Here is a 10,539-nt window from a genome sequence, read left to right on the forward strand (position 1 = left end):
TCAGTTTTCTGTGCAACTGAAAAAGCAAATGCAACATAAAATTTAGCCAAACAATATCGTAATGACAATAACAAATACAATGCCAGTTGATAGCAACGACAATTAAAGCATGTAAAGAAGACACAAATTTAATGTGGTTCGGTCAAAGTGACCTATATCCACAAGCGGAGAGGAGCAAATTCACTGTAGCAACAAGAGTACAAAAGAGCATACAAAATTAGAGTAAATACTATAATTAATCCCAAATACCTCCGAGAGAATAACCCACAAGATCACTCCAAAGAATGGGGATCACACAAGTATTTTCCAATACTCAAGTCTCTTACAAACAACTCTCAATAAAGGAGGAGAGGAAGAAACAAAAAATGAAGACTCAAGTCTCGTTGGTGTGTCTAAAATGAACTAATGACCTCTCCTTTATAGGCAAAAAAGCCTTGGCCTCCAAACTGTAAAAGAAAAGATAGAACTTGTGCAAATGACATCCACCACACAATGCAATATTTTTGGATCCCAAAGAATATTGCCAACAAGGTCTACTTTGTAAGTTGGCTTATGCTTATGTGAGAGACTCCACTAGCAAAAATATTGGCCATATTACATCCTGTTTAACCAACTCAATCGAGCAGAATCGCACACAATGATGAATACCAGTATGCCTTGTGTTTAACCACCATATCTGCCCAGGAGGAATATAATGTCCTCAATTAATATCACTGCTTATTATAAGAGCTGATCGATCAACCTTTGGCATCTCAAAATCTGTTACTTCTGTTGCCTTGATACCCCTGTGAATTATGTGTAGTGTGGATATAGCTATGATGACAAAAATCTACACTGCTATGTTTGCTACAATCATTACGGTCTCTCATTTGCATTTTGGAATATTAAACCATGATCATAGATGTTAGTTAGAATGTATCCACTACTAATTTCACAAGTAATTTAAAACCATAGGACATAATTAAGTTCAAATTATGATAAGTATATGAGCTATAGTTGGAAATGTGTCACCCTCCTCGAGAATTTCTGTAATGAAAAGGTTTAAGCTGAAATTTCATAAGTTATTTTCCTGTTTTACAACCATTTTAGCTCTTGTTGGCGTTCAATTGTTTTCAGTATTCATAATGACAAGTGTCAACCTCGAAAACTATCACCAATCATATTCTCAAATGGTAGGATTTAGTGATTTACCACCAAAAAGTGTGATTCAGACCTATGCTATAACTTTCACTCGTTCTACTATGAAATTGGCTGGAGAATAAGACGTACCAGTCATATATAATATAACAAAAATCAAACGATCAGTAGACTATGAAAAAGGAAAAGATTTAGGTAAACTCAAAACAGAAAGGACACAATATCATATTACCATTAACACTGAAATGACAACAGACATTACTCAGGACTCGAACAAAAAACAACACCATTGTCTCATCTTCCGACAGAAACACATACTATATAGCTAGAGAGAGCTAGCTCTTAACATGCACTGACTTATTTTTGATGTATTTGACACACATAAAGTTTGATATTTAACACCCCCCCCCCCCCACCCTTCCCCTCCCTAAAAAAAGAAAAGATAAAGAAGCCAAGACTCAAAACAAAAAGAAGTAATGACCCAACAGATAGCAATTAGTCTTGGAGTATCACTTGCTCTTGAAAGAAGCTTTGATACCATGAATTGTATGAGATATGAGGTTATTTACTTTTTGGACTGACTCCATAGATAACTTTTCAGCAGGCGAGCTATTCACCAATACTTGGAACCCGATAGTCACTAGAGATCCAGTACCGCTAAAGCCATTATCTTTCTCCCAAGAAGTTTCAACATTGCAGTTATTGGCCCCGGAATAATCTTGAAAACAGTCAGGAACTATCGCAATTCCAGATGGTAGGAAAGCCACTGAAGAAGAATCTCCTCCATTCATCACCACATCCATATCTACAGCATCAATTGTTGCATATACTATAAGGGATCCTGTTGCGTCCGTGCAAGTATCTTGCAAAATCAGCATGTTGTTTTCACTGTCACTGATTGCATCCACCTGCAAGTCCAAGCCAAAAGGAATCTTATTTAGAACACAGCAATTAGAACTAATTTATTTCGTCTTGTTTCCAGAAAACACAGCGATTAATCACTCACATTAGCACGGAAAAGAGAGATGCTATTATCAATATTTTGACCCTTGGCAATATGGACCAGCTGTTGCATAGGACCACTATTGAACAAAATATCCCATTGACTCCTTGTTTGTTCATTCAACAGGAAGTCTAACAAACGTTGTTGTTTCACCGGCAACCAGATGGTCTTTGTAGCACTCAACACCACACCAATAGGCTCACCAGGGTCACCAATGTTCTTCCTCATCATCAATTTTGCATCTTCTCCATTTGCTTGTTGGATTGATTCCCACTTGTGAATGGTTGCACAAACCCCAGCACAAAAGTTGCGTGTCATGCGTTGAGCCAGCATTGCCATACTTGTCTGACCACTTGAACAAACAACTGTCACACATGGAGCTTTATCAGAACCCGGCCGGACTATTTTTTATAAGTTAATTCAAAAGTGTCAAAAGAAATGGCACAATATGATCACCTGGAGAGTCAACAGAAGACATCAGCATCGCCAAGAACTCAGACTGCCTTTGCAGAGTGGCCATCCACCTTTGTGCGCCGAACCCCAGGCCATTCCTGACCAGAGGGCGGTACAAATGGTGGAGTACATTTTCATAATATTCCATGTGCTCGATCCAAGTAACCTGAAAATATTATACTATCAATTTTACAGGCCCTTTTGATAAAACCACTAGATAGTAAAGTATGCATATGCAAGAAATGTTGACATAATCAACATAAAAGTAAAACGCACATTGTTGGAGACAACTCTGCTGCCAAATCTAGGACTCAATCTCAACGGAACTTGGAAGCCAAGCATAACAAAAATAGCTGATTTCATAAAACCAAAAGATGTCATTCATTTTTGATAAAATAAAGTATAAGCCAGATTATGTGTGAGACCAAAAAACGTTTGTATATCCAGGTCATGAAGACTAATGCATAGCAAACGCAACCTAAGCAAGGGGTTGGATCACAAGCATCTTTGAGTAAAAAGCATTTGTACCATCACAAGCATTTGTTAAGGTTCTCAGAGTACAACTTTGAAAGTACTCAACTGCAAAAGCCTATAAATAGGATGAACCGGCAGTGTCTACCCAAAAAAGTGTGAAAAACTATAATGACTAGATAGTCCTTACTTAAAAAATCGAAAAAAGGTTCAACTGAAACAAGAAAATCAAAAACAACAGATTCAATGTAAAATGAGAAACCTAGCTTGTTAACTTTTAGGATAATGTGGAGTCCTACATGAGAAGCAAAATGGGAAGACCATATAGTTGAAGTACCTTAGAGTAACCATTAGGCATATCTTGCACAATACAACCAGAAGGGAGTCTCCTGCAATTCCCAATTTCATGAGGTTGTGAACTTTCTTGAACTGTGTCAACAGAGACATCCACAACAGCCCAGACACCTTCAGCTTGTTGCTTGCAGAAGCGGAGAAATTTCATTTCACGAGCAGGAACCAGATCAGAAATAATTTGGAATTCAGTTTGAATCTGCAAAGTCAATATATACTTTCAAGCTCTTACCTCATGCAGGAAAAAATAGAACAAAAGATATGTGACTTCTAGAAAAATTGTAAGAAAAAACGAATTACCAATTGCAGATTACTGCTCCAGCTTCCACATGTGCTACCTGGAATCACATTGACAACAGAGGTTTTCCCGACAATGCATGAGAACATCTCCACCCATCGACTCTGCATATAAAAAAGCACATTACATATATAGGAAGAAACAAGAAATAACAGGCCAACACCTAACTTGTTTTCTTGACTTAATTGATTAAAAAAACATGCAGTCAACAATTGCAGCACCACCAAAACAAAAAGGAAAGAAATAATATGTCAAACACAGTAAAGGTAAGAATAGAAGTAAACATCAAAGCAAAAAAAGAAAGAACAATCATTCACTGCCCCAACAAGTAGTAAACTGGATGAAGGTTTTAACTGAATTCAGGACGAAGAACCTACCATGTCCATTAATGTCTCCACCAGAGTTAGGCTGTTGACAATCACTGTACCAGTTGCGCGAGTTGCTTCTGTTGCGAAATGTCCAGGTTTCATGCCCGTACATGGTGTAAATGATCTAGCATACTCCTCAAGATTCAATGTTTCTCCACCTCCATCCAAGCTTCTGACCCAAAGCGGTTCACCAATCTCAGCCAGCCCAAGCAGCTCGTTCATCGCAGCCAAAGCAAGATCCATCAGCATTGACTTATCATATGATGCATCTACATTAGCCAAGCTTCTAGAAATAATTACTGGCGGAGGACTTGACAGACCATTGTCGAAATCAAGCCCCATTGGCGATGCAGCGTTGGCATAATTTATACCACCGAAGCCATTTATTCCCTCAGGAAGTCCAAATGCAGGATTTGCTATAACGGAAGCCATTGATCCTTCCAAGGATGATAAAGGCCCCAAAAGTTTGTCGGCCAGGACACTGATCCTCTTGACTTCCTCTTTCAGCCGTTCATACTCAATCTTTGTTTGATGCTCCTCAACATTGATGTCAGCAATAATAGCCTGATTACGACAACGATTGCAAATTGGATGTTTCATGGCTCCCTGCATTGCAATATGCTCTATGCGGAGCCTATCATTTTCTTGTTTCAGTATTCCATTTTCATGGCGTTCCAAATGTGACTGATTCAACAGCGGATAATTCAATCCCATAATTAAACCAAACATATTTCACACAAGGGACTAAAGTAAAGAAGGCATATAACACCATTACCTTCATTTGGGTTCTTCTATTCTGGAACCAAAACTTCACCTGCTTGCTGTCCATAGACAGTTTCTTTCCAAGTTCTAGTCTTACTTTTTCGTTAGGATGTGGATTTTCCTTGAAAGCACTGTGACAGACAAATGAACAAAAATTGGAACTAATATAAACAAAATTAACAAGTAAAAAGGAAATTGGAATGATACGCACGTTTCGAGCTCTAGAATTTGGTTGGCAGTATGCCTGCTGTATTTCCTTTTCCTTGATGAATTACTGAGAACAGAGTCCGGTTCATCTTCAGACGCAACGCCATTTAAAAAGTTGTCACCATTGGACCTGCTCTCACTTTCATCCTCCTCTTTAGGCCTCCCCATTACCACATTATTCGAACTTTCACCTTTCTCACTCATGTCACTGTGACTTTCCATCTTTGGTTTCTGCACCAATTCGACTGAATATATTAGAAACAGTAAGAAGCAGTAACATTTTGTTATAATGGTGGTATCGCTTAATTCTTTCCATCAAGTTATGAACATATGAGAAGCAATCTTTTGTCCCTCATGAGACTTAATTCTGATTTTTCCATATTTTTTGCCAACTACAATTTTCAAGCAAAGACATATATCCGGAGAATATAAAGAGAGAATTGTATTGTAATGTTGGTAAAATTTTATTTTGTGTCTCGTACAACCGACACTAGTTGTATGAGGCAACTTTTTTGTCTCACAGTTTTGTGGACCCAGATTTCTGTGGACCCAGAAGTGTAAGATTGTGGTCCACAAAGTTGTGAGACAAAAAGGAGCCTCATACCACTAACGTAAGTTATACGAGACACAAAATAAAACTTCTCGTAATGCCCCCCTCCCCAAACAAAACCATTCATTTTATTGTGACTATCTTTATTTTATAGTTTTTATATATATAAATTTTATTTTATTTTTAAAAAATTAAAAAGTCTATATCCAAATTCATAATGAAAAAGTTAGTAGTTAGTTTGACCCTCATACTCGACTCAAGCCACATAAAATAGGACAAAGAGAATATAAAAGATTTTTTGAAAGATTTTTTGAAGTTTTTTTTTTTCAACAAGTTTTCATTTTTTCGTAAAAACTGTAAAACTTGAAAAACTTTTTTGTGTTTAAAGTGAAACTAAATTTGATGACATTTGGTAGAATAATAATAATAATAATAATAATAATAATAATAATAATAATTATTATTATTATTATTATTATTATTATTATTATTGAAAAGTTTTCCAATTTTTCTAAAACTGAATAAAGAATTTCCTCATTAACTTTTGAAACAAACGCCAGATCAGAAAGTCAGGAAAGAGGTGTGGGTTTTGACCAATTTTCATAGCTATCACGGTGAAGTAGTCCCAGAAATTAGGAAAGCCAAAGGGTCTAATACGGGGGCAGAGGAAAAGTAAAGCCAAATGGATGTAGAAAACACTGAACATGTGGACTTTGCACTATCTAGGTATTCAAATCCATGGACTCGATTAATTTAGATTCTCAACGTAAAGTTCGCTAAAGGATAAAATGTTTCTTTTATTCAATTTACATTGGTTTTTATCAAAAAGTGTATACTCCTGAGATATAAAATCGTGTTTCTAATTAAAGATTGAAAAATTTTAATCACCTCACCACAACGTGATGGATAACTTTGAGTATCTAGATACACAAACCAACAAAAAAGCTAGAGGAAGAAACAAGTTGACTCACCACAAAACTCATCTTTTTCTCCTTTTTTCCACTGCTATACTGATATCTTGTACCAAATTAAAAGTCATATACAGATGAAAAAGACACCACCTTTTTTTAAATAAATAATCTGATAGTTCACATACTCTAGAGGTAAAAAGGACTTTTGAGCATAAATAAAAGAGCTCCAGACTCCGTGGACCTATGGAATGGGATCCCAAAAAAACGTACACAAATGGTAATTAATTCAATGAGTTCACACATACCATGCAAAATAAGAATAAAAAAGAAATGGAAATGAATTAATTAGAAAATTAACAGCTTACTTACAGTGACTCCACTAATCTTTTCCACGTATTGACTCGTTGAAGAAATCGAAAAGCAGACAAAAAGATTATATATGGAGCCTCAGTTATTATTGATTCAGTGAAGCAATGTAGAACAAAAATGTGATTAGTAGTAGCTATATATACTGGAAGGAGAAATGGGTCCACTCTGAGGGGTTTCCTATTTAGTTACCAAAAACAGAGGTCTAGATGTGAATCCAACGTTGGATTTCTGACAGGTGAGCAGCCAGCAAAGACCTGCTCGTGTGCCACTTCCACTTTATGGTTATGTTTGTCTGGGAAAAAAAATTACTATAACTGTTTTAATTTATCCAATCAAATTTGATTTGGTATGAAATTTAAGAGAAAAAATTAAATCTTGTAGTCTTAAAGTTTAAACGATAAAAGCTTTTGTGGAAATTGGCTACAAGAACTTCTCATTAAGCGTAAAATAAAAAGTCTAAAGTTAAATTGTTTTCAAATACAAAAATATACTCCTTTTGTTTCAATTTACGTGAACTTATTTTCTTTTTAGCCTGTGTAAAAAAGCATGACCGATTTCTTATTTGGAAACAATTTACCTTTATGCAATTATTATAACCACACAAACTATATATATGTGCCTCATTTTACACCATAAGTTCAAAAGTCTTCTCTATTTTCTTAGAGTCCATGCCACAATTGAGTTCACATGAATTGAAAAGGAGGGAGTATCAATCATTCTTCTTAGAGTTGATTAATAAAAAAAATTATCACACAGATTGAACGGAGGGAGTACTTTTTACTAAGAAGTTTAATTCTAATATTTAAGATAAATGCATGTTTTAGATAGCAAAACAAATAATTGTTTTACTATTCAATATTAATAAGGTATTGTACCATCAAAGTTTTATTTGTTTTAAGCTTCAGTAGCATTATCATTTCTGGTAACCATAATGGAATTCTTAGGGCAAAGGTTGGTTATTATATGAGTCCATTTGTTAAACTACGTTTTGCAAAAATAATCAAACTTGTCCACTCTAATTTCAGATATGACAGACGTCTTCTTTCGGACGTAAACTATATTATTTATCTGTTTAGAAACCACCAGATATGAATGTGCTCTTAAAATATGAATTAGTTTCAACTTCTTAGACACATGAAATTATTTAAATGTAAGAAATAGTAAGTTAATAATGCAATTAACAAACTAAGATTAGATAATCCATGAGGATTTTGAGAACTGGATATTATTCTCTCTTTTTTTAAAATAAAGACAATATTATATATTAACCATTAAGCATTACATATTGTTGCATAAGTATGAGATGCATTGTCATTACATTATTCTCATTGATGCCTCTGACCTCGAAAAACCTTTGAAATTTAATTAAGAATCCTTGCAAATTTGCCTTTCCCTTATCTTTAGATTTTGTAAGATTTTTTTTTTTTTTTTTTTGGTTAATGAAAGAAGCTTTTATTAAATAGAACAAACAGAAGTTATTACATGATGGTAACTGAACGTATAGTCCCAGTTCCATAGAGGTCTTCCTTTAGTTCATTAAGAATAAAGTAGGGTGGGTATAAAAAAATCAAAGCGTTTTTTCCCATGGCCGGATCTCTGCCTTTCCCATAGCAGGCCAGTTTATCTGCTGCAGCATTAGCTTCTCTAAAGATGTGGCACACCTGTGGGCGCTTCTCCATTAGTTGCCTGCAATCCATTAACATGTATGAGAAAGCTAGATTATTATACAATAATAGTTGAACCAATATACCTGTGAATCCGTTTTCACAATAAGTGGTACTAAGTTGTGACTGAGTGCTAGCCTTAGACCATTGTAAAATGCCAGTATTTCCATATGAATGGCATAGTGTGTGTAGTTGTAATTTGCATAACCAATGTTCCAATCACCATTGTGGTTTCAGATAAGTCCACCACCCCCTCCTACTTTATTATTTTCATCGTAAGCACCGTCTGTATTTAGCTTGAAGAATCCATTTGGAGGTGGTTGCCATCTAATTGATTTCTTTTGATAAGAATTTTTTGTGTGGTGATTATGGACTAAGTGGAGGTACTCCATAGCTTGAGAAATTACGTTTGTATGTGTTATTGGATTAATAGAGGTCCGGAAAAGGATTTGATTTCTATTTTTTCAGATAGCCCAAAGAATAATAGGAGTTAAGATGGGTAATGGTACCTTTTTATTATTCGTAACAGACCATTGAGTTGTTGTACTGAATGAGAGGATTGTAGGTTCCAATTGGTTTGGAGGGATCTGTATGTTGAATAGATCCCATTATAATTTTGCTTTTGGTCATGTTATGAATAAGTGGTCAATTGTTTCAGTAGTGTTTGGGCATGAAATACAAGTGTTTAATCTAATAATATTTTGATGGTATAAGTTTTCAGTCATAGGTAATTTGTTATTAAAAAGTAGCCATAGGAAGAACTTTATTTTATTTAAAACATGTATTTTCCACACCCATTGATGGGATGGAGAAAATGGGAGGTGAAGATTTTTGGAGTCTTGTAACTACATATGATAAGCTGATTTTGTGAGAAAAAATCAAAGGTTGTATTTTTCCAAAAGGAGGAGTCTTTTTTGGGTTCTGAATGTTGAATGTAAGTATTATTAATTTGATATATTATATTCATAGGAATGTACATGGATAGTTCCGAAAGGTCCCACTCATTTTTGGGAATGATAATACTTTGGACAGTTTTTGTCATATTTCGTGAGGAGATCATGTATAAGAGACCTTAGGGAGTCATTCATTATCTTCCAGAGACTAACACTGGAGCCGTTGCCAATATTCCAAACGATTCTTTTATTAAAAGTCGAAATATTTTTGATAATATCTTTCCAGATATAATGAGTCGGATGGTTTTATTTTAAACTCGTTTTGAGGATAGCATGTTTGATATTTCCCTTTTAAAACTCTAGCCCAAAGTTGGCATGGATTTGTAATAAAATGCCAAGTCAGGCTAGAAAGTAGAGCTGAGTTTTTTCCATTAGATTTTGGGATTCCCAATCCACCCATAGTCTTAGGAAGTGTAACAGTTTCCCAATTTGCTAGATGGATTCTTCTTTTGTGTTTAATGGAACCCCAAAGAAAGTTGCGTTCAATACGGTCAATTTTTTCTATACAATTTTTTCTAATAAATTTATTTGCATTGTATAATTAGAAATTGTTGCTAGAACTGTTGTGATGAGAGTAGTACGCCCTGCATGGGATAACATTTTTGCCTTCCATCCTTGTAGACGGTTATTCATACGATCGATAATGTATTGATGGTCAGTGCTTTTAGGATTGGGATTAGTGATGGGTAGTCCTAAGTAGCTACCAAACTTTGACGAGGGAGTGAGTTGGCTATAATATCTTGGGTGTTTAGGCGCACATTTTTGGAGAAGTAAACTTTTGATTTGGCAAAATTAATTTTTTAACCTGAAGCAGCTGAGAGCTTGTTGAAAATATTAATAATAGTTGAAGTATTTTTATTGCCAGCTCTTGCAAAAAGTACTAAATCATCGGCAAATTGTAGATGTGATATTTCTGTTGACACCCTACCAATTCTTATGGGGTCCCAAAGGTTTTGGTTGAAAGCATGATTTATCAAACGTGTCAAAGATTCCATACAAATAATGAATGTATAAGGGGATAAAGGGTCAACTTGCCTAATTC

At 35.1% G+C, this 10,539-nt stretch overlaps 1 protein-coding gene across 2 annotated transcripts; it reads right to left on the reverse strand.

Moving 5' to 3' along the window:
- Positions 1-1,565: 1,565 nt before the first annotated feature.
- LOC104222304 (homeobox-leucine zipper protein ANTHOCYANINLESS 2-like) lies at positions 1,566-6,968 on the reverse strand. 2 transcript variants are annotated; one of them, XM_009773533.2, is made up of 9 exons: positions 6,881-6,968; positions 5,055-5,281; positions 4,857-4,974; positions 4,091-4,765; positions 3,716-3,817; positions 3,402-3,614; positions 2,597-2,759; positions 2,144-2,505; positions 1,566-2,045 (listed from the first exon to the last, which is right to left on the reverse strand). In XM_009773533.2, exons 2-9 carry the CDS (start codon positions 5,270-5,272, stop codon positions 1,647-1,649), a joined length of 2,250 nt encoding a protein of 749 aa, XP_009771835.1. In that variant the 5' UTR covers positions 5,273-5,281; positions 6,881-6,968; the 3' UTR covers positions 1,566-1,646. The 2 variants fall into 2 exon arrangements, with proteins under 2 accessions (XP_009771835.1, XP_070030177.1); XM_070174076.1 differs by lacking the exon at positions 6,881-6,968 and having other exon boundaries at positions 5,055-5,415.
- Between the last annotated feature and the right edge of the window lie 3,571 nt (positions 6,969-10,539).

Source organism: Nicotiana sylvestris, chromosome 5, assembly GCF_000393655.2.
Source record: "Nicotiana sylvestris chromosome 5, ASM39365v2, whole genome shotgun sequence".
NCBI lineage: Eukaryota > Viridiplantae > Streptophyta > Magnoliopsida > Solanales > Solanaceae > Nicotiana > Nicotiana sylvestris.

Excerpts from the sequence above, each read along its gene's own strand:
- LOC104222304 (XM_009773533.2), bottom strand. The coding sequence starts at position 5,272 with ATGGAAAGTCACAGTGACATGAGTGAGAAAGGTGAAAGTTCGAATAAT. Across the intron at positions 4,766-4,856 it reads ATAGAAGAACCCAAATGAAG|TCACATTTGGAACGCCATGA; the intron begins GTAATGGTGTTA and ends CTGTTGAATCAG. Across the intron at positions 3,818-4,090 it reads TGGAGACATTAATGGACATG|AGTCGATGGGTGGAGATGTT; the intron begins GTAGGTTCTTCG and ends TTTTATATGCAG.